Raw genomic sequence first — 24,625 nt, forward strand, 5'->3', positions numbered from 1 at the left:
AGCTTCCTGGGAGTGGGGCCTGATCCAGTGCGCCCATCCGGCCCTGCTGCCATCAGCTGCCCTTGTCCTAGCCTCCACAGCATGGACTTGAATGATCCCAGCTACAAAATCCTGGCACATGGGCAATCCGAGCTTTGATTCATTTATTGTAAATAAAAACACAATAAGTCCTGTTCACCCAGGAGGGGAGGAGAGTACGTGTTTACGTTTATCCCCTCTGCTCTTCTCTGCAAGACTCTGGTGTGAGTAAGGGGTTGGTTCCTACTTGCTAGTTTGATTGATGGAACACTGGCCCCCATTGTGCCCAGGTCCCCTGTTGAGACCCATGGAGAGGGAGGGAGGGAGGGGGAGAGGAGGGAGAGGAGAAGTTATGCCCCTTCAGGGTAACATTCCTGGGATCATCTATAATTCGTTAATGGGATTAAAATCAAGATTACCAAAAATGGCAACATTTTATTTATCTACCATCTTGAGTCTCCAATGAGACCTCAGCTGGGCACAATGGGATTTGAAAACCAATCTGGGAAGTGGGTCACTTCCTCTCTTAAAGGGGTGTAAAAAAAGGTGAATGGTGGCTAACTCTGGGTGGGTGGCTTATTGATCGCTTAATTTTCTTTCATATGTGTTTTCTGTATTTTCTAAAATTCTTACAGCGATACATATTATCTCTATTATCAGAAAAATGATAGCGATTATTAAATGACATATCTTAAGCTCAATGACTGGTTACTTGAGTGAATTAGTTTGAGAATGAAATTGTCTCTCCAATTTCCTGATGGTCACAGAGCCCTGACGTCAGGCCCAGGACAGCGTGAGTCACTGCTCTCCTCCTTGGCTTTGTGCCGTCTGGTGGGTGGCTCCCATGGCAATGGGGCAAAGGTGAAAGGGATGTGGCAGGTACCTCTACGTCAGTCAAACCTACCTGCTCTAGTGATCGGTAAGGGTGATGCCAGGGTGAGCAGGCTGGTCTTGGAATGGCCTGAAAATGAACCAATCTACACAAGCGATGACTATTCTCTACTTGGACAAAAAATAGATTTTAAGTTTAAGTGGTGACTGGGAAGGATAATCACTACTTCAATACATTTAGTATTGGCTGGATTATTCTTAAAAACTGTGGAGCTAGAAATAACTTGGTACCACAGAATCGAATCATAAGCCCTTTAGGGCCAGAGGCCATGCCCTCAGTCTTGTTTGTGTCATTTCCTGGTCTCTACACCCCTCCCCCAGCACCGATACATGGGTGTGACTCCTTCAGGAAAACCTGGGTAACAAAATCTCAGTTTAGGAAATCTAAATCGATGTATTCAGGTTTTGTAAATACAGAAACCTAAATTTGTGTTTTCAAAAGGATTCACAGAAAGGTTTCTTCAAATAGATGTCCTTGCAGCATTTAAAATGTTTTATTTACAAATGTTTGTGTGTTCCAGGTACATTTTTGTAACTTATAAGTATGTAGTGCTCTTTTTGTTCTAAGGGCAGGTGTTTTTTTGTTTTAAAGTACTTTTTAATTAGGTACAACATATAAACCGTAAAGTGCATTAAGTATACCTCTCAGTGAGTTTTTACATATGGATACACCCATGTAAAGACCACTAGATCAAGATACAGAGCATTTTCTAAACCCCAAAATGTTTCAGCATGCCCCTCCCTAGTTAGTATCCTTTCCCCATAAGGAAAGCACCAAGTTGACTTCTATCACCAAATTAGATTTTTTTTTTAAGACTGAGCACGATCTCAGGAAATTTTTAGCACACTATTACTTCTCACCATTGTATTAGAATTCAGTCAGTTGAGAGTCAATGAACCGACATTTATTGAACATCTACTATGTGCCAGGGATTGTTCTGGACCCTAGGGATATAAGAGAAGTTAGGGATTATCTACTTCAACCCATCACTTCATCAGGTAAAAAAACTGAGGCACAGAGCAGGTTAAATGATTTGTCCATGGTCATCCTACCAGTAAAGAGCAAAGCTGGATGCTTTTTCTACTCTTTCTCTTCAAATAGCAACATTTGATAAATGCATGTGGACTTGATTGTACAATCAATACCCCAGGAAGCTACATTTGTCCATTCTCCTCTGTTGTCTGTGGTGGTGCCAAATAGGTCCACAAGTCTTAACACTTCCCTTAAAAGGTGGAGCCTAATTCTCCTCCTCTGTGTATGAGCTGGACTTAGTGACTCCTTTTTAAGGAAGTGAAAAAAGGTGGAAGGGACAGTGTATCATTCTGGAGACCAGGTCATAAAAGGTACTGCAGCTCCCTCTTTCTCTCTCTGGATTTCTGGCTCTGCTGGAAGTTTGCTGCCATGTGTGAGGAGAGCCCATGGAGAGGCCCACAGGGCAAGGAACTGAGGCCTCCAGCCAAGAGCCTTGTGAGTGAGTCACCTTGGAATCGGGTCTTCTAACCCCAGTCAAGCCTTCAGATGACTGTAGACCTGGTCAACTGCTTGACTACAACCTCATGAGAGACCCTGAGCCAGAGCCACCCAGGTAAACCCCTCCTAAAGTCCTGACTCTCATGTAATGTGTGATGTACCAAATCTTCATTGCTTTAAGCTGCTAAATTTGGGGGTAATTTATTATATAGCAATAGAGGACTAATACACTCCCTTATTACCACTTTATATTTACTCCGACCCTCTCCTGACCTTCCTCCAATATCCTATTTTATAGTTTGTGTCTTTGGGGCAATGATGGACACATCTTTTTTAGCTCTGATATTTTTTGCTCTATTTATTTATTGAATAGCTTTCTTGAGTTATAATTCACATACCATAAATGGGTCAACACATTTTAACCATTTTAAAGTATACAGTTCAGAGGCATTAAGTGCATTCATGATGTTGTGCGACCACCACCACTACCCAGTTCCAGAACTTTTTCATCTCCCAAATGGAAACCCCATACTCAGAGCTGACACATTTTCAAAGATAAATTTAATTTTTTTGTCCCCCAAATCTGGCACAATCAGGTAGTAAAAAGAAAAAAAAATGAAATAAAACTTCTTTAAAGGTAAACAAAATCAGAGAAAACACCATTAATACTTCTAATGACAGCATGTGAATCTGTTCACATTCTTGTACAGAATAAGAAAATTCAATGAGTACATTCTATTATGGATAACATAAAATCTCAAATAAAAGTTTTACCAAAAAATCAGTCTTGGGCTTCCCTGGTGGCGCAGTGGTTGGGAGTCCGCCTGCCGATGCAGGGGACACAGGTTCGTGCCCCGGTCGGGGAAGATACCACATGCCGCGGAGCGGCTGGGCCTGTGAGCCATGGCCGCTGAGCCTGCGCGTCCGGAGCCTGTGCTCCGCAATGGGAGAGGCCACAGCAGTGAGAGGCCCGCGTACCGCAAAAAAAAAAAAAAAAAAAATCAGTCTTTAAAATTCCCTTTAGGTCCATTGAGTGCAGAACATCCACATCGTACATAGCGATTAAGAAACTCTAACTGGGAACAGCTGCTGGGACAGCAGGGGGAGCAAATAGGTATCATGTAGTGATGGCCTCCAATCTTATAGTATTAATGGTACCTACAGCCTTGGGGTTAGAAGGCTCCGGAAGGAACCTCTGGGCTCAGTTAGTTCATAATATCCACCACAGGTTTGGGAGTGAGAGTTAGTAGCATTTTGGCCAGATGCATGCCAGCCCAGGAGTAGGGTACATGTTGGTAACAGGTGTCATTAATTCTAGCACCATTTCTTTCCAATCATTGTTATTTTAATACAAGTTAGTCGTAACTGGAGAATATTGCTACTGAATTGAAGGAATGGCTGTACCATGACCTATGTCATATAGCTTGGTAGTTTTAGTTTCTAGTGTCCTCTGCAGAAGAGAACTGAGGATTATTGGCAGAAGAGTATCTTCAGTAGGCATATTTTTCTCCCCTCTCCCTCTGAGAGGACATTACAACTTCACTATGGCGTGTCCTAGACTTCCCAGATATGCAGACTGTGCTCCTACCCCAGGAGGGCAGCTCGAGAACAGAAAAGCTACGGTTGGAAGATATTTATATTCAGCCCCGTATTCAGCTCATTGGATTAGCACCTTCCATGGTGTGAGACTTTCTCATTTACTCATTTGTTCATTCATTCATTTATTTTTTTTAAAATGTATTGAGTGCCTTCTAGGTAACAGGCATTGATCCAGGCACTGATGATAGGCAGTGAATGAAACAGTGGAGCTAATGTAAAAAAGAATATAGTTTTTGGACATACTTCTCTGAGTTTGACACTCCTGAAGCTAATCTGGACTGGTCCACGTTAGTAGGACATTGGTGGGGCTAAGAAAGAGCTGGCAGGTCAAACTGTGCATCCTCCCTCCCCAACTTCAGAACCTCAATACAAGCAGTAAAACTGAGAGAATAAGAGAAACGTGGACGTACCTTCATCTGTGTTACCAAGGCTCGGTATCCCGGATGCCGGCCATTTCCTTTTTCAAATTGCCTACTTGCATCGTCTCAGGACAATATTATCCTTTTCCAAGGTTTCTCCTCACTGGTACCGAAGAGCAGTGCAACTGAATATATTATGAGACATAGCTATACTCATGAGAATAAACTAGAAAAAAAGCCACCAAGCAGATGACAGAGACCCAAGCACTGCCATGAGCATGCCCACAGAGCCAGACGCACCGCCCGTTCTGGGCGGGGCTCTAGCTTTAGTGTCAGGAGCAAAAGGAAGGCAGGCCTCAGCAGTGTTCCAAAAACCAGTGGTGCTCATAGTGGAGAAGCGAAGCACCCTTCCCAGGCATGGGACACGTGAGTCAGAAGAAAGGGTAGAAAAAGAACCACAAAGGAAGCAGGGTAGCAGGTAGTCCAGACAAGATGAGCAGTGGCTGGAAAAAACTGGGGAAAAAACAAATTTCCCTATTGTAAAAACCAAAACCAAGGAGTAGGCCTAGTGCCACACTGATCTTAATAATGCAACGAGCCTTATGCTCCATGACGGGATGAGTGACGAGGTGAGTGAAGAGATGCATGAGCGAGGGGTGAACCAAGCCAGCGTATTCACATGGGATGCCTAAACACGATGTCTCACAGACAGGGAGAACCCCTGGCCAACAGAACCATTAACAACTGTCTGACCCTTTCATTTGTTCCAAGAAATGTGAATCACTCCAATAAAACCCAGCTATGGCCAGAAGGAACTCTAACATCTGACTTGTGAGGCAAAAAGAACCAGCTGCTCCAGGTTCCAAGACTCAACAACTTCCTCTTTCAAATCGTGTTCCCCGCTGTCCCACAGCTCAGGAAAGAGGGAATGAAGCCAGTCACCCTCTCCTCTAGACACACGCCCCAGTCAACAGCAGAAGTGTTCAGATTTTATCAGCATCTCAAATGTACTAGGGGTTGAAATTAGACACCTCAGTGTGGTTTAGGAGCAAGAGAAGGGCCAGGTGAACCCAGGTTGGGAGAACAATGAGACAAGGGTCACAAAGTAAAGGCCTGAAGTCCAACTCGCAACAGAAAGGCTTTCTAGCTGCCCCTTAGGTTGCCTGAAATCCTACATCCAAGGGCCCCAAGCCCCAGTGGCCTTGGGATCACAGCGGGGATCTTGTGCTGGGAAGTACACGGGCACCGAGTGTTTCTGGTAGAACTGCAGACGGGAAAGGAGCTGCTTGACGATATGAGGATATTCTCTTGACAGGTCATGCTTTTCCTGTGGGTCCTGATCAATGTCAAAGAGCCAGAAGGTCTTGGTCGGTGGGTCCAAGGAGGGTATCACGGAAACATTATATTGAGATGGCGGAGGAAACCAGTAACCACAGCCTGGCAAAGAAATACAACAGTTTATTGGAGGAGGAGTATTGTAGGCAGGTTCTAATTTCAAGGAAGGAGTCTGGGGGACAAGGCTGAGCTCTGTTGTGGGTATGGACACGTAAAAAAATCTGGCCCTTGATGCTATGTCTAGATCTGTCTCCGACTCTGACTTCTGGTGCTTTAACTAAACATGTCTCATGTGTGTGTGTCTGGGGGTGGTGGTGGTGGTAGTTATTTTTAGTTGTCACAGTGACTTGTCGGGGGTGCTACTGCCATTTAGTGGTCTGGGCCAGGGATACTAAAATATCTTAGAACGTATGGGACAGTCACAAACGATGAAGGATTGTCTTGCCGCAAACGCCAAGAATGCCCTCATTATAAACATTGCTTAATTGCATCACAATCTTAACCATCATACCACATACCATAAAAATATTTAAAAGATGTCACTTGTAGAGAATGTGCTCAGGGGAAGCAACCTCCTCCCCCCGCTATACCATTGGTTGAAGATGTAGCTTTCAGAGATGCTCTTTGCTAGCTAGAAGTGCTGTGCTTGACGGTCGTGCATATCGGAAACCCTTATTTTCCATGAAGCACTAGAGCTGCATTTCTTCCTTTCACCCTCCCCCCACCTCTACAGTTAATTCTTAATTTTTAAAAAATTTAGGACCAGATGACACTCCTTCCCCTCACTCAGCAGCCCCAGAGATCATGTTTTGCAAAAGACAGTTGCTCTTTGGTAAAGTTTTCCTAGCTGTTCTAGTGGGAAATGTTAAGCCTTCTACCTGGGTAGCCCGTGAGGAGTTTCCAGTTCCTGTGTCTGATGGCAGCATGGACAGATGTGTTGAAGTCTGAATATTCTGGAAGGGAAGAATCATACTTTGCCGGAACCATGCTGTTCCCAGGACCTGGTGAGAGGGTTTGGAAGAATCAGATCACTGTTACTGGAATGTGTCGTCATAAATCAACATTTTACATCCCTCTTGCAGAACAGTAGCTTTTATTCAACACTGGCGCGTAAATGTGGATCCTGCCACAGAAATGAATCTTCTATTAAATATAAACAGAAAGCTCCAGTTACATTAAACGTCAGTCATAAACCACCACTAATATAAAGGAAATCCCAAAGAGATTAGAACACTAATTCATCCTTAAAACCACTATGCTCTGCTTGCGTACCGCTGGCCACATGCAGAACTGTGTCCTGTGACAGCATGTGGGGTTGTTTCTTTGGTAGGTTTTGTTTGTGCTGTTAAATGATTGAGTTAAATCCATTCTCTGTGTATACTTGTACACCTATGCAGATAATATAATACATTATAAAATGCACATTTTAATGGAGTCTGTCTCAAGCTATGAGAGTTCAAGCATGCCATGATAAATCGTACATACATTTATTTTTTTAACCACACTTATGAAATCTAAAAGTAAGTGAGCAACGCTCAGTTAACTATTCAGATAAGATAATTCTGGTATATAAATTATTGGTTGGTATCATGGATTATATTAATTTATCATCTTGAGGTCTTATATTAATTGATCATCAGGTTTGGAGGGGCACAATTAATAGTGCCTGCTCCCTCTTCCCCTATTGACTTTGGAACCAGTTGAGAGGTAGAGGCCAGAGAGATGGAGCTAAAAATATTGCTTTTGTTACTGATAAAGTTGATTGGAGAGAACATAACTTCAGAACTGTGTCAGAGAGGGCTTGCTAATATTTGACGCTTGTGTGTTGACATATATCCTAGGGACAGGCTGGCTCCAAAATTAGACAAAAGGGTCTGAACTGAGCATGCTCAGTTCCTTCTTTCAGATAACTTCCTTCTGCACCTGCTTGTGGGGAGGAGCGAATAAGGTGAGAGAGACCTGAGTTCTACTCTAGTTGAAGACCCTGGTGGATCCCTGAAGGCAAGGTATGGAGGTCCCCACCTCACTCCTACCTGTGCCTGTTTAAAAGCCGCAACTTAGGGCTTCATTGTTTAATATTTAGTCTGTTTTAAATCCACATTTATCTGTCAACTTTTCAAATATGGTCATAGCAATCACCTTGGGTGTACTTCCAAAGGCTGTCAGACTACCTGTCCAATGACTAATAGCTGTAGTGTGTGATGTGTCTGTAAAAGTGCCCTCACCACCATCTGTCCAGCATCACCATCATGTGATAAAGGACTTTGAGAGTGCCCTCCACCCCGCCGGAGCGGGACTTCTGTGCTGCACGCAGCTTAACGCGGGAAGTACTGGCAGTGGTGGAAAAGGCAGGGAGTTTCATTCTTTTTTTTTTTTTTTTTTGTGGTACGCGGGGCTCTCCCGCTGTAGAGCACAGGCTCAGGACGCGCAGGCTCAGCGGCCATGGCTCACGGGCCTAGCCGCTCCGCGGCATGTGGGATTTTCCCGGACCGGGGCACGAACCCGTGTCCCCTGCATCGGCAGGCGGACTCCCAACCACTGCGCCACCAGGCATGCCCCGGGAGTTTCATTCTTTTGTCAATCTTGTGGGAATGACCCCGGAGAGGCATACTGCAGACTGAGCCAATAAACATTGGTGGTTTCAGACCTTCAGTCTTAACAATCAGTACCAACAAATCATCAGCACCAAAGAGGAAATCTTTTGGACTTCTTGTTTCTCTGTTTGCTTGTGGCTATTTTGGCTCCAATACAAACGGATGCTTCTAGCAATCGAGGTGTATGCGGACGTCTACCATAGGAAGTACGTTCTTAATAGACAGACTGTGGTAGAACTGTGAGCCCTCATGATTTACTGCTCACAAGTTTGTATATAAAGACCACATTTTGATAGCAAAGAATGTTAAATAAAACAAGTACGCTTTGTGAACATAAACAAAGGAAGGAAATTTAGCTGTCTCAGCTATACTTATATTTATATACATTTATTTTTAAAACAAACAGGAACATAAAATACCTAAACAATAAATAAGTCTAAGACTAAATGATGAAAGATGCTGTTATCTCAACTTAAGTTTTTTTCATTTTGAGAAATTAAACAAAGCGCAAAGCACAAAGAATAATATAACTAACACCCTGTGAGCTGTCACCCAGAATGAACAGATGTTAACATTTTGTCATATTTGCCTTTTTTTTTTTAAATAAGGGAAGTAGGACAATTAAGATGAAGTGACAGACTCCTTTTTCTCCATCCTCAATCCCAGTCCCTTCCCCCACTGCCCCAGAGGCTGCTGCTGTCACGACTTCAGTGTGTGCTTCAGCCATTTAAAAATACAGTAACACATATATGGGTCAAGGAATAATACACAGTAATTTTATACTTTAGAAATGTACATGTATGTGTTATGCTATACATATTTGGCAGCTTGCTTTTTCATCCACTACTGTGTTTTTAAAGCTCAGTGATTATGTATGTATGTGTGTGTGTATATATATATATATATATATATATATTCTTTTTAACTATTTAGTATTTCACTACATAAGAATACCACATTTTATTTATGCATTCCCCTTTTAATGGGAATTTAGGTTACTTTACTTATTTATTTATTTTTGCTATTACAGTTGACCCTTGAACAAAAAGGGTTTTTTTTTTTTAAATGATCCTATTTTATTTTTATTTATTTATTTTTAATATCTTTATTGGAGTATAACTGCTTTACAATGTTGTGTTAGTTTGTGTTGTATAACAAAGTGAATCAGCTATATGTATACATATATCTCAATATCTCCTCCCTCTTGTGTCTCCCTCCCATCCTCCCTATCCCACCCCTCTAGGTGGTCAAAAAGCACCGAGCTGGTCTCCCTGTGCTATGCGGCTGCTTCCCACTAGCTATCTATTTTACATTTGGCAGTATATGTAAGTCCATGCCACTCTCTCACTTCATCCCAGCTTACCCTGAACCCTCCCCAGGTCCTCAAGTCCATTCTCTATGTCTGCGTCTTTATTCCTGCCCCTAGGTTCTTCAGAACCATTTTTTTTTTTTTAGATTCCATATATATGTGTTAGCATACGGTATTTGCTTTTCTCTTTCTGACTTACTTCACTCTGTATGACAGACTCTAGGTCCATCCACCTCACTACAAATAACTCAATTTCGTTTCTTTTTATGGCTGAGTAATAGTCCATTGTATATATGTACCACATCTTCTTTATCCATTCATCTGTCAATGGACACTTAGGTTGTTTCCATGGCCTGGCTATTGTAAATAGAGCTGCAGTGAACATGGTGGTACATGACTCTTTTTTGAATTATGGTTTTCTCAGGGTATATGCCCAGTAGTAGGTTGTATGGTAGTTCTATTTTTAGTTTTTTAAGGAACCTCCATACTGTTCTCCATAGTGGCTGTATCAATTTACATTCCCACCAACAGTGCAAGAGGGTTCCCTTTTCTCCACACCCTTTCCAGCATTTATTGTTTGTAGATTTTTTGATGATGGCCATTCTGACTGGTGTGAGGTGATACCTCACTGTGGTTTTGACTTGCATTTCTCTAATGATTAGCGATGTTGAGCAACCTTTCATGTGTTTGTTGGCAATCTGTATATCTTCTTTGAAGAAATGTCCGTTTAGGTCTTCTGACCATTTTTGGATTGGGTTGTTTGTTTTTTTGATATTGACCTGCATGGGCTGCTTGTATATTTTGGAGATAAATCTTTTGTCAGTTGCTTCATTTGCAAATATTTTCTCCCATTCTGAGGGTTGTCTTTTCATCTTATTTATGGTTTCCTTTGCTGGGCAAAAGCTTTTAAATTTCATTAGGTCCCATTTGTTTATTTTTGTTTTATTTCCATTTCTCTAGTAGGTGGGTCAAAAAGGATCTTGCTATGATTTATGTCATAGAGTGTTCTGCCTATGTTTTCCTCTAAGAGTTTGAAAGTGTCTGGCCTTACATTTAGGTTTTTAATCCATTTTGAGTTTATTTTTGTGTATGGTGTTAGGGAATGTTCTAATTTCATTCTTTTACATGTAGCTGTCCAGTTTTCTCAGCACCACTAATTGAAGAGGCTGTCTTTTCTCCATTGTATATTCTTGCCTCCTTTATCAAAGAGAAGGTGACCATATGTGTGTGGGTTTATCTCTGGGCTTTCTATCCTGTTCCATTGATCTATATTTCTGGTTTTGTGCCAGTTCCACACTGTCTTGATTACTGTAGCTTTGTAGTATAGTCTGAAGTCAGGGAGCCTGATTCCTCCAGCTCCATTTTTCTTTCTCAAGATTGCTTTGGCTATTTGGGGTCTTTTGTGTTTCCATACAAATTGTAAAATTTTTGAACAACACGAGTTTGAAATGCATGGGTCCACTTGTACACGGATTGTTTTCAAGAGTAAATACTACAGGATCCGAGGTTGCTTGAAACCATGGATGTGGAACTGTGGATACGGAGAAACTATGGGTACAGAGCATTGACTATAAGTTATACGTGGATTTCCAACTGCACAACTGCACAGAGGGCTGCCGCCCCTAACTCCCACATTGTTCAAGCGTCAACTGCATAAGCCATCCTACAGTGAACATTGGTCTTCAAGAGTCATCTCATCATTGTTGGCCTTTTGTATTTTCAATATACATTTTAGGATCAGCTTGTCAATTTCCCAGACAAGCTGCTGGGATATTGATTATAATGATACTGACTTCAGGGATCAGTTTGGGGGTATTGATGCCTTAAAACATTGAGACTTACAGCTCACGGGTATGGTGGATCCTGACATTTATTTAGGTTTTAAAATTTTTCTCTTAATAACATTTTATGATTTTCTGTGTAGAGGTCTTACACATCCTTTGTTAACACCCAGTTGGTTGATGTCTTTTGATACTAATATAAATACTAAGATATATTTCACATTCTGAATGTTTGTTGCTAGTATGTAAAAATACAATTGACTTTTTCACATACTGACCTTGTATCCAGTGACTTTGCCAAATTCATTTGTTAATTCTAATCCTTTGTTTATAGATTCTTGGGATTTTCTACACATATAGTGTCATCCGCAAATAACATTTGTTTCCTCCCTGTATTATCTTTACATCTTTTAATTTCCTTTTCTTACCTTATGACACTGAACAAAATCTCCAGTATAATTTTTTTTATATCTGAATCACTTTACCGCACACCAGAAACCAACACAACACTGCAAATCAACCACACTTCAGTTAAAAAAAAAAAAAAAAAAAAGGATCTATGGCAAAGTAAAATAGGTGGTAAAATCCAGTATAATTTTGAATAAAAGTAGTGATAGTGCAAATTTCTGTCTCATTCCTGATTTCAGAGGAAAAGCTTTTAATAGTTCACTGTTAAGTATGATGTCAATATAAAATTTTTGTAGATACACTTTATCAGATTAAAGAAGATCCTTTCTATTCCCAATTTACTAAGAATTTGTATTTTATCGTGATTGTTAAATGTTATCATATGCTTTTTCTGCATAAAATGAGAATATTATATAATTATTCTTTTCTAACCTTTAATGTAATGAATTACATTTATTGATTTTTAAATGCTAAACCAACCTTGCATTTATGGGATAAACTGCTTTTAGTCATGATGTTTGTCCTTTTTATATATTGCTGGATTCACATTTTATGACTGATTATATTTGCCAGCAAATAGTCACATTTTGTTTAAGATTTTTGCACCTATGCTCAACACAGAAATTGCTCTAAAATTTTTCTTGTAATGTTCTTATCATGTTATTGAATCAAGGTTATATAGGTTTTATAAAAGGAATTGGGAAGTGTTCCCTGAAGACTTTGTGTAAAATGAATGTTACTCCCTAAATATTTTGAAGAGTTCATTTGTGAAGTTATCTGGGTCTAGAGTTTTCTTTGGGGGAAGGTTTTAAATTATTGATTTTTTAACAGATATAGGGCCATTCAGATCTTCTATTTCTCCTTTTGTCAGTTTTGATAAATTGTATTTTATTGGGAATTTGTCTAGTTCATATAAACTTTTGGTTTTTAAATTCTCTTTCTAATGCCTGTAGCATCTGTAGTAATACCATCTTTTCATTCCTGATATTAGCAATTTCTCCTTTTCACTTTTTTCCCATGATAAATTTTGCTAAAGGTTAATTGATTTTATTAGTTTTTTCAAACAACCTGTTTTTGAGCTTTAGAGCCTCACTGTAGTATGTTTTTCTATTTCATTAATCTCATCTCTTATCATTATCCTTTTCTTCCCTCTATTTTCTTTGGGCTTAATTTGCTGTTTCTTTTATAACTTCAGGAATAATTTATTTTCAGCATGTTTTTCATTTCTGATATATACATTTAATACTATACATTTTTATCCAAGCACCAATTTTTTTTATCATGCAAGTTTTAAATATGCATCTTCATTATTCAGATCAACATATTCTCTAATTTCCATTGTGATTTTCTTTTTGACTCATGGTTTATTTGAAAGTATTGCCTAATGCTCAAACATTTAAGAATTTCCTAGTTATCCTTTTGTTATTAATTTCCAGTTTAATTCCATTATGGTTAGAAAATATATTTCTTGAGTTTTAAAAATAAACTTTTAAGTTTAGAATCATTTTAGATGTACAGTATATGATTTAAATCCTTTGAAAAGTGTTGATATTTGCTTCATGGCCCAGCACATGGTCAATTGTGTACTATTCCATTCTTACTTGAAAAAACATGTATTCTCAAGTTGTTGGGTGCAATATCATAGTTTATTAACGCTGTTCAAATCTTTTATATCTGTACTGAATTTTTGGTTTCTTTGCTTGTTCTATCAGTTACTGACAGTTATGCTGAAAATCTTTCACAATAATTTAGAATTTGTTCATTTCTCCTTTTAGTTCTGTCATTTTTTGCTTCACACATTTTGAGACTATATTATTAAATGCTTACAAATTTAGAAGCAAAATTCTGGTTGATCACCCCCCCCCCTTTTAAAAATATATTTATTTATTTACTTATTTATTTGGCTGCACTGGGTCTTAGTTGTGGCACACGGGATCTTGGTTGCTGCGTGCAGGATCTTCCTTGTGGTGTGCGGGATCTTTAGTTGCGCCGTGCAGGATCTTTTAGTTGCAGCATGCAGGCTCTTAGCTGTGGCATGAGGGATCTAGTTCCCTGACCAGGGATTGAACCCAGACCCCCTGCATTGGGAGCATGGAGCCTTAACTGCTGGACCACCAGGGAAGTTCCTGATTGTTCTTTTTATAATTTTGAAAAATTCTTCTTTATCTCTAATAATGTTTTCTCTCTTTAATTCTACTTTGATGTATAGATACTGCAGTATTAGCTGTCATTGTTGTTGTTAGTCTTTGAATAGTGTATCTTTTTCCATCTATCTTCTCAGTGTTAGGCTCATATGCAATACAAAGAAGTATAAAAGAGGGTATGGTAGGCAGGATAATGACCACTAAAGATGCCCATAGCCAAATACACCGGGAACCTGTGAATACGTCACCATACTTGGCAAAAGAAACTTTGCAGATAGGATTAAGTGTAAGAACCTTGAGATATGGAAATCATCCCAGATTATCTGGATGGGCCCATTCTAATCACATGAGTCCATAAAAGCAGGGACTATTTTCTGACTATAGTCAGAGGGAATTTTGGCCAGAAGAGTGAGAGAGATTGCTCAAAGGCAACATTGCTGACTTTGAAGATGGAAAAGGGGGCTATAAGCTAAGGAATGTGGACAGCCACCAGAAGTTGGAAAAAGCAAGGAAATGGATTTTATACTAGAGCCTCCAGAAGGGAACACAGCCTTGCTGATACATTGATCTTAGCCTTGTGAGACCTGTGTTGGACTTTTGACCTACAGAACTGAAAGATAATACATCTGTGTCATTTTAAGCCACCTAAGTTAGTGGTAATTTGTTACAGCAGCAATAGAAAACTAACACACAGGGGCTCTATTATTTGTAATCTTACAAATTAATTAGGAGGAAAGGAGATTATATATGAAATGGTTAAATAACAGCATGATACAGAATATGATTAAAACCAAACAGTAAATATTATAAAAAGGTCATGGTAGGAAGAAGTTGATGAAGGCTGAAGCACAGAGAAAAGATTGAGGAAGGAAGTGAGACTTTAGGTAAAGACTTGCAAGGTGCATCCCTTTGTTATCTACCACTCCTCCCCGTTTCTAGTGTACAACAATATATAGGGTATGGCCTAAGTCGGATTCATCTCTATAACCCCAAAGCTTAGCCCAGTGCCTTGGCACATCAATGATAAGTGCTCAAAAATGCTTTACTGAATCAACAAACGACTAAAAATTGGATAAACTGGAGGTAGAAAAGGGAAGTTTAGATTGAAGAATGAGAAAAGCAGTCCCAATGATTAATGCCTTTGAAGCACAGTGATGTAACTGCTGTTGGAAGTTTGGGTGAGACAGTTGGAAGATGAGGTGAAACAACGTCAAGGCAGTAAATACGAGGTTGAGAAATTGCGCTTTCCCACTTCATCAGTAGGAAGAGACAAGAGGAATTTAAATATGTTTTTTAAAGATTGAACTATTTTTTCTAAGAGATTTATAAAGATACAATTCACATATGATACAATTCACTGCTTTAGAGTATAAAATTAAATGGTTTTTAGCATATTCATAGAGTTGTGCAATCATCACCACAATAAACTTTAGAACATTTTCTTAAAAGAAACCCTATACCATTAACAGTTATTCCCCATTTCATTCCACACCCTCCAGCCCTAGGCAATTGCTAATCTACTTTCTGTTTCTTTGGATTTACCTACTCTGGACCTTTCTTATAAATGAAATCATATAATATGTAGCTTCTTTCACTCAGCATGTTTTCAAGTTTCATCCATGTTGCAACATGTCGCAGTACTTCACTCCTTTTAATGGCTAATATTTCATTGTATAAATATGCAGCATTTTATTTATCTAGTCAGTGGTTGATGGGCATTTGGTATGTTTTCACTTCTTGGTTATTATGAATAATGCTATGAACACTGATGTACGTGTTTTTGTATGGACCCATGTTTTCATTTCTCTTGGATATAGACCAAGGAGTGGAGCTGCTGGGTCATATGGTAACTCTATGTTTAATCTTTAGAGGAACTGCAGACTGTTCCAAAGTGACTGAACCATGTTAGATCTCACCAGCAGAGTATTAGGGTGCCAATTTTTCCATATACTTGTCAACACTTATTATTGCCTGTCTTTTGATTATAGCCTATTGGGTGTTAAGTGATATCTCATTATGGTTTGGATTTGCATCTCCCTGATGACTAATGAAGCTGAGCATCTTTTCATGTGTTTATTGGCCATCTTATATCCTCTTTGGGGAAATGTATATTCAGATCCTTTGCCCATTTTAATTGAGGTTATTTGTCTTTTTATTATTTAGTTGTAAGAGTTCTTTATATATTTCAGATACAAGTCCCTTATCAGATGCAAATACCTTCTCCCATTTTGTGGATTGCCTTTTCACTTTCTTGACAGTGTCCTTTGAAACACGAAAGTTTTATTGCACTGCTTATGCTTTGGTGTCATATCTGAGAAACCACTGCTTCACCCAAGGTCATGAAGATTTACATCTATGTTCTCTTTTAAGAGTCTGTAGTTTTAGCACTTATGTTTAGATCTTTGATTCATTTTGAATTATATTTATATGTGGTGAGAGGTAGGGGTTCAACTTCATTCTTTTGCATGCGGATATCCAGTTGTCCCAGCACCATTTGTTGAAGAGACAATTCTTAGCCTATTTAATTCTCTTGACATTCTTGTTGAAAATCAGTTGACCATAAATGTTAAGAGTTTATTTCTGGACTCTCAGTTCTGGTCCACTGATCTATATGTCTACATTCTTAAGCCAGTACCTTGATTACTGTAATTTGTGTAGTAAGTTTTGAAATCAGAAAGTATGAGTCCTTCAATGTTTTGTTTGTTTGTTTTCTCCAAGATTACTTTGGTTATTCTGAGTCCCTTAAATTTTATTATGAATTTGAGGATCAGTTTATCAATATCTGCAAAGAGCCAGCTGGGATTTTGTTAGGAAGTGTATTAAACCCATAAATCAATTTGGGGAGTACTGCCATCTTAATGGCATTAAGTCTTCTGGTCCATGAACATGGGATATCTTTCCATTTATTTAGGCCTTCTTTAGGTTCTTTGAACAGTGTTTTATAGTTTTCAGAATACAGCTTTTGTACTTCTTTTCTTAAATTTATTCCTAAGTATTTTATTCTTTTCAATGCTATTGCAAATGGGACTATTTTCTTAATTTCATGTTTCATGTTCATTGCACAGAAATACAGCTAATTGTTGTACATTGAGCTCTTACTGTGCAACCTTGTGGAACTTGTTTATTAGTTCTAATAGCTTTTTAGTTGACTCCTTGGGATTTTTTATATACAAGCTCATGTCATCTACAAATATGGGTAGTATTACCTCTTCCATGTCAATTTGGATATCTTTTATTTCTTTTTCTTACCTAATTGCCCTGTTAGAATCTCTAATATAATGCTGAAACAAATAATGAAAACAGGCATCCTTGTCTTATTCCTGATCTTAGGGTAAAGCATTCAGTCTTTCCCCATTCAGTATGATGCTAGCTGTAGGTTTTTTGTAGATGCCCTTTATCAAATTGAGTAAGTCCCCTTTTATTCTTAGTCTGAGTGTTTTTATCCAGAAGAAGTATGACATTTTGCCAAAAGCTTTTTCTGCATCTATTGTGATTACTAAATATTTTTTGTCCTTTATTCTACTGATATGGTGCATTACATTAATTGATTTTAGGTGTTAAACTAACCTTACAGTCCTGGGATAAACTCACTTGGTCATAGTTTATAATCCTCTTTTTTTTTTTTTTTTTTTTTTTGTGGTACACGGGCCTCTCACTGCTGTGGCCTCTCCCGTTGCGGAGCACAGGCTCTGGACGCACAGGCTTAGCGGCCATGGCTCACGGGCCCAGCTACTCCGAGGCATGTGGGATCTTCCCAGACCGGGGCACGAACCCGTGTCCCCTGCATCGGCAGGCGGACTCTCAACCACTGCGCCACGAGGGAAGCCCCAATCCTCTTTATATAAATTCCATTTGCTAGTATTTTGTTGAGGATTTTTTGTATCTATATACATAAGAGAATTTGTGTTTAGAATTGTTAAATTTGTGTTTTCACTATTAAATTGCCAGTGTATTAGATACACTGTTGAGAAAAAGGACAGGAAGCAGAGATTTCTTAGAATGTTAATGACTTTCAGAATTTTACTGACATAGTTGGACTAGATCCAGATTTAGAAAATATTTATTAACAACTATGTGATAAGAGAGCATTGTGTTCTTAAATTCTATGACATGAAGTGATGAGCAAAGACACATCTAAGGGAAGTTTTGAAGGTAAAACCTAAGATTTCTGGTGACTAAAGGTTATAAAAGATAAAATTCCAAGGTTTCAAGTTTGGTGATTGAGAGAATATTGTTGATATTGGCAGAATAGAGATGTTAGGGCAGGAAATAGTGGTGATTATATGACCCTGGAGTTAGGCATGCTGACTGTGAAGAATTAATATGAACTCAAGAGACAGAGATCAACTACCCATGGAGCTAAAACACTGGACTCTATAGGAGAGACTGAAGGCACACACTGATTCAAGCACCATCCACAATACAGTGATCATGGAACCCTGGAAATGGCTTAGCTGTCTGCAGAGTGAAGCAAGAGGAAAGCAGAAGCTCAGAGACAGAGACTAGTGCCAAAGCAAAACTGTCAGCAAAGGAGAAGAAAATAACATGAGGGAGAAAACCGGTTCAAAAGGACATCACAGAAGTCAAGAGAGCAGAAGGTTTCGGACTGTGATTCAAAAGTACCAAATATTCCATCCATCATCCTGATGGATGAGAAAGGGCATAGAATTTGTTAACCTCTGGGCAGAAACGAGGGAGTTCAGACAGAAGCATAAACAAACGCATCTTTCTCTTTTCCTTCCGAGCTGAAAGCCACCTCTGAGATAGATAACAAAGCTTTCCGGTCAGACAGATATACTCAGTTATAAGATGGATTAGTCACGTGTATTGATTTTGGATGTAAAGAGGAGATCAGCAGAAAAATTTAGGGCAGATGAAGAAAATCATTATCTTACATAATATATAGTAAACTTATAGAGCTCCTTATCTGAGCAAACTCTGGAAATCTAAAGGAGTTCAAGTTTCCAGAATGAGGTGGACCATCAGTTTCAGTGGAGAACTGTGTTTTCCAGAGCCAGAAGGGCTTCCAGACACACCGTGGGAGTTGCCTTTAGATGGGATGGTGGGTTAATGGGTGAGGATCCAGGGTCCCATCTCCATTTCAATCAGCGCAGTTTAACCCTTAAGGAAGAATCTGTAATATATATTTGCTAAGTATATTGTACTTCTCTACACTTCTGATAAAAGGGTCTGTGGCTGAGATAATTTGAGAGAGACTAATTGGGAAGGGACTGAGGGATGCCTGCGACACTTCTGATGGTCTGGTGTTCATGAAAGGCAATCTTGTCCTCTTGCCTATACAACGGATCCTCCTGACTCTTGGGAAACTACCCTCTGATATAGTCTATGATTGTATTTTATAAAATACATTATTTTTTCTATGTAATTTATATGTTTACTGTTATATAAGTTGGAAAACACAATGTATGAGCAGGAAAATTAAAGTTACCTGTAAATTTATTAGCTGCTGTTAACATTTTGGTGTATAACCTTTGAGATTTTAAACCATACAAGGCTTAAATAAAATGTTAAGTCATGTTAGCTGACTTGCAAATAAGAAGAGGAAAGCTCATAGAAAACAAAGTTTCCATGGTTTAGAGAAAATTGGGCAGGGGGGGCGAGGAGTCTCCAGCATCAGTGCAGGGCTGAGCGATTGTCTGGGTCTCTGCCTCTCTGTAACGTCCGAGTAGAATGGACTGGTTGTGGCTGGAGAACAGGGCCTATGAAGAGGTAATGTTGTGACCCCCAAAGGAAAGCACTGCTAGGAATGGTAATGAGGGCAAAAGGAAAGGGCTGGGTGATTGAAGTGAGTCCCTTATATCCCTCTCCCAGAAGGCCACGGTGCAGAGCAGTACAGAGCACATATTCTGGGAACCAGATTGCTTGGGTTCGAATCTCTGCTCTATCACTCACTGGCTGTGTGACCTTAGGTGTCTCCTCATTTGTAAAACCAGGATAATCTAATTTATTTCACAGACTAGTTGTGTGGCCTAAATGTGATGACACATCGAAAATGTTTATTAGCAGTATGTCTAGCACATAGTAGGTGCACAATAAATGTTATTATTTCCAGTTGTGCCATCTTGGGCAACTTTCTTAACCTCCCATGCCTCAGTTTACTATCAATAAAATTAGTAGAACAACAGCAAGTGAGACAAGGCATATACAAGTGCTCAGCATAGTATGTGGTATGTTGTCAACACTGTCAACATTAAAGATGATAACAGCTAATACTTACAAGCACTTACTACATGCTGAAAAACATCAAACACTGTGTTAAGTGTTCTATGTATAGTAACTCATTAATTAACACATTAATTCCCACAGTAGCTCTATGAAATAGGTAATAATGTCTGGCAATAAAGGTCACTGAAAGCTAGCTATTATCAGTTTAAAATAGGTTTTTTCTTTTATATACTGCTCTTCTCAAGACTTTACAAAGAAGAGGAAAGTAGATAGAATTCATTATTACACCAGAAAAAAACAGAAAATAAAACAAAACAAATCATTTCTCTGGTCTGGGTTTGGAGAGCACCTATTTGTTCCCCCATTTATGTTCTTCCAGAGTTAATTTGTCACTTTGAGGGTTTAGTTCCTTTTCTGCCGTGTTGTATGGCCTGTCATTCATTCCCACTGAGCTCCATTTGTTTTTGCTTTGTTTGTTTTATAATTCACAAAGATCAGTTTAAAATTTCATTCTACCTCTAATGACCCATTTTATTCTTCATGCTAGCGTCACGCCATCTTTGTACTTTGATGACAGTGCATATATACTTACTGCAGACTTAATCACTTGGGCTACTGGGGAAAATTCCCAGCTTTTCCAGGTATTTGGTTATCAAGGTGTTTTCTAAAATGCAATCCTTTCAGGTATATTTTTAGTGAACAGGTTGGATTTAAGTTTAATTAGCAACAACTACCTTCAAGTTTCATGCTTAAATGTTCTTGAAAGTAGCTTGTTTGTCAGTTTGTTACGTGAGTCAAATGTGTCTCTTAAAGTTTATTACACTAAAGTTTTATTTACACTAAACATTTGATTGGATTTCTTCAATCCAATAGAAGTTCAAGGGATCCCGAATTCGAGGTGAAGTTCAAATCACTAAGGTCCCTATTGTGCCAGCCAGTCTGAGCCCCACTGCCCACTGCCTGCACCTCCGCCCACATCATAGTGCATTCCGGCTACTTGTGGAGAGACACGCGGGGTGCACATGTGGATCAAATCTCCAGGCTGCTCACGGTTTTACGTGACCTGAAAGCTCAGGCCACGGCTGCCTCCCATCTCACTGTGTGGTAAGGACTTACATATCCAGATGCCAATGTGCTCATTGTTGTCTTGAGTTTGTTTTTAAAAATCATTCTGGATCTAAAAATAGAAGTGTTTCCTCTAAAAACAGTTCCTGAAAAACACTGGTTAGAACCGCCACACTCTGAGCTGACACTTTACTGACCCCCTTTCCTTAATTTTCAGAGATGAGAAAAAGCGCCTAACAACCATAGGGACGGCCCTCCCAGCTCAAAAGCTGCGATCCACAGAGCTTTTAGGAACGCAGCAGCATTCCCTCGGCCATTACTCTCTAGTTCTGAAAAGGAACTCAGAGAAACCACTGTGCATTTCAGTGGCCTTTAGAATAATGTCTTTCTATTATCTTGTTAGATCATTTAACCACTCTGATTTCCTGTTTCCAAGTATGTCAAATGAGGATGAAAATAATGCCTCCCTCCCAGGGTGATTGTGAGGATGAAATGAGATTCTATCGATGGTGAGTGTAAGTAGAAAAATCCTGGTTACAGGTCTTGAATTCCCACAGCAATTGCCACAGGACTGGGCGCACAGACAAAACCTACTGACCAACTCAAAAAAAATCATTTCAAGTCAAGTTGAACCTGTGGCCTTGGATTGACAGCCATCAGAATCAAGGTGTGATCAACTACCCACCCCTGTAATTACTGAGAGATCTGAACCAGCTGGAACAAGGTATTATTAGAAAATTATAGGCAGAAGGGGATGGGGAAATTAGTCAAAGCGTACAAAGTGTCGGTTATGCAAGACAAGTCCTAGAGATCTACTGTACAGCATGATGTATACAGTTAACAATACTGTGTTATGTACTTACAAATTTGCTAAGAGGGTAGATCTTATTTTAAGCATTCTTATCTCATACACATACACACACACACACAATGATAATAAATAAAGGAGGTGGGAGGAAACATTTGGAGGTGATGGATATGTTTACAGCATAGATTGTGGTACTGGTTTCATGAATGTATACTTATTTCGAAACCCAAGTTGTATACATTAAATGTGTACAGCTTTTTGTATGTCGATCATACCTTAAGAAAGTGGTTTCAAAGTAAATGAATGAAGGAATGAATGAAGAAAGAAAAAAAATTTTATATGAAAAAAATGTTTTGATACCACCTAAATTTTATAGGCTAAACCAGAGGTCTGTCCAAAATTGTGGAAATAGAGTGAAATAGAACAGGGATTCCCAATGCTGGTTCTACATTGGGATCACCTGACCCCTGTAGTCATCTTAGTACTGAACTCTGCTCCCTGAGCCCCATGCAGCTCAGCCCTGGTCTCTTGCCTGGCCCAGTCTGCCAACATGGCCTGCCCAGTCTTCAACGATGTGAAATCACCACCATCAGCAAGCAGCACCTATTACGCTTGCCATGGTCTTACATAGTTCTTCCCTCCAAGCAAACTCTGTGGAGCTGCCCAGCATATAAAAGAGCTAAAAGCAGAGCTGTCCAGTCTCCACCTGGCTTCACTGTCAGCAGGCCCCAGAGGACCCCATGGGTGCCGCAGACCCCAGGGTAAAAGGCAGCGGCCCAGAGCCCTCTGCCGGTCTATGGCCATACCACCCAGAATGTGCCTGATCTTGTCAGAGCACTCTACTGGATGGTGAGGGACTGGGGGCCTGGGGAGCATGTTGGCACTGGCGGATGGTGGCGTTTAGTGAGTCTGGGTTACAGCGGGCCATGTGCCCTCTGCCTTTCTGGGCCATCTCCACCCCTCGGGGCCTGTGCGGCCCTGCTGGTGTGTACCCGGAGAAGGGAAAAATAGGGAGGCCTGACCACCACTAAAAATTCCTCACCAGGGCTTCCCTGGTGGCGCAGTGGTTGGGGGTCCGCCTGCCGATGCGGGGGACGCAGGTTCGTGCCCTGGTCCCGGAGGATCCCACATGCTGCGGAGCGGCTGCTGGGCCCGTGAGGCATGGCCGCTGGGCCTGCGCGTCCGGAGCCTGTGCTCCGCGGCCGAAGAGGCCGCGGCAGTGAGAGGCCCGCGTACCAGAAAAAGAAAAAAAAAAATCCTCACCAAACTCATCCTGCCTCTTATCTCTGGACTTAACCCTGATTGCTGCAAGTTTATTGTTACACCCACACGACTTGTTTAGAATCTCGTCTCTCCTTGGTGAAATCCTTACAACAGGAAACAGGAGTGTTGGGGAAAATGTGCCAGACATAAAGCTAATTGGAAAAAGGTGAAGAGGAATATTACGGATGTTATTTATGACCTACAAGGGAAAAATCAAAATGCTCATAATTTTTATGTATGCACTCCACATGACAGATTTCAAATGAATCTAAGTTTATGATTTTGGGTTTCCAAAGTCAGTTTCTCCAACACCTACTCATTTAGTCCATATTTGATATTTTAAAAGTCCTAGTGAAAAAAAGAGCTTTGATGTGGCGTGCTCAGCCTAGACAGAGTTCAAATGTTAATCATTATTGAATTGTGCATAATAAGTATTCAGAGAACGTGCCTGTGTTACAGGGAACTTCAACAGTTGGTCCATGTCTGACATTAACCAAGAGTGTCAATTGAGCCGTGTAACCCAAAGCCACAGAACAGCCCCATTCAGGGAATCCTCAAGTCACAACTGTCCTAGTAAATTAAGCAATTTATGCGGCAAATGGATTGATGAGAGATCTTCTCATACTTTGGTTCAAATGGATCTTGAATAAGTATGCTATTTTACATTAATCACTCATTTGCCTATTAAACAAATATTTCTTTGTCGATCACTCTACGTGCTAGATACTAAATCTTCAGCATGTAAAAACTGAGGTCCAGCAGGTAATAATAAAAGAATTTTGTTAAAACAGCAGAAATTCTAAACTAGTGCAATGAACGTGTGTTGACGGACTGAATAAAATGCGCAAAGTGCTGGGTGATTCCAAAGGAGATGCTTAGCTGCCTGGGAGGATCCAGAAAGGTGGTGCTCTCTGAGCTGGGCCCGAAAGGACAGGATGACGTGACAGTAAAGAAAAGGTGACAAAGATGATTCAGGGACGGGGAGTGTCTTCTTGAAATTTTCTTCTCCCTATGGCGAGTCCCTACGCACTCACCAGGGTGCCTGGCACAGAGAAACTGCTCCATCAGAGTTAGTTATTATTCCTACCTGATATCATTTTTCAGCTTCTTTTGCTTCTTCTTTGTCTGTTCGTGGAGGATGGAACCCTGGGGAGAACCACCATTTGAAAGGCAAAGCAGACAGGGAAGGAGCCTCCAAAAGACAGAGGAGGAGTTGGACTAGAAGAATGCCTCAGACGCCAGGGGAAATATTCCATGGAGAAAACGGTTCATGTCAAAGAGAAGGAAAGTGTGAGAAAGCAGGGAAGATAGGCTGAATTTGGCAAATAGGATGTCACTGATGGCTGTGGAGATGGACTTTCACTGGGGTTAGAACATATACTGCCCGTAAGAAA

At 40.0% G+C, this 24,625-nt stretch overlaps 1 protein-coding gene across 1 annotated transcript in view; it reads right to left on the bottom strand.

Moving 5' to 3' along the window:
- Positions 1-2,922: 2,922 nt before the first annotated feature.
- Positions 2,923-24,625, bottom strand: part of ARSB (arylsulfatase B) — a 177,161-nt gene continuing 155,458 nt past the window's right edge. Inside the window, exons 7-8 of the mRNA XM_067731076.1 lie at positions 6,552-6,674; positions 2,923-5,775 (exon numbers count right to left, since the gene is read on the bottom strand). Coding sequence (XP_067587177.1) covers positions 5,510-5,775; positions 6,552-6,674 — 389 coding nt within the window. The 3' untranslated portion in view covers positions 2,923-5,509. The remainder of the gene's footprint in view (positions 5,776-6,551; positions 6,675-24,625) is intronic.

This window comes from Pseudorca crassidens, chromosome 3 (assembly GCF_039906515.1).
Source record: "Pseudorca crassidens isolate mPseCra1 chromosome 3, mPseCra1.hap1, whole genome shotgun sequence".
Taxonomy (NCBI): domain Eukaryota; kingdom Metazoa; phylum Chordata; class Mammalia; order Artiodactyla; family Delphinidae; genus Pseudorca; species Pseudorca crassidens.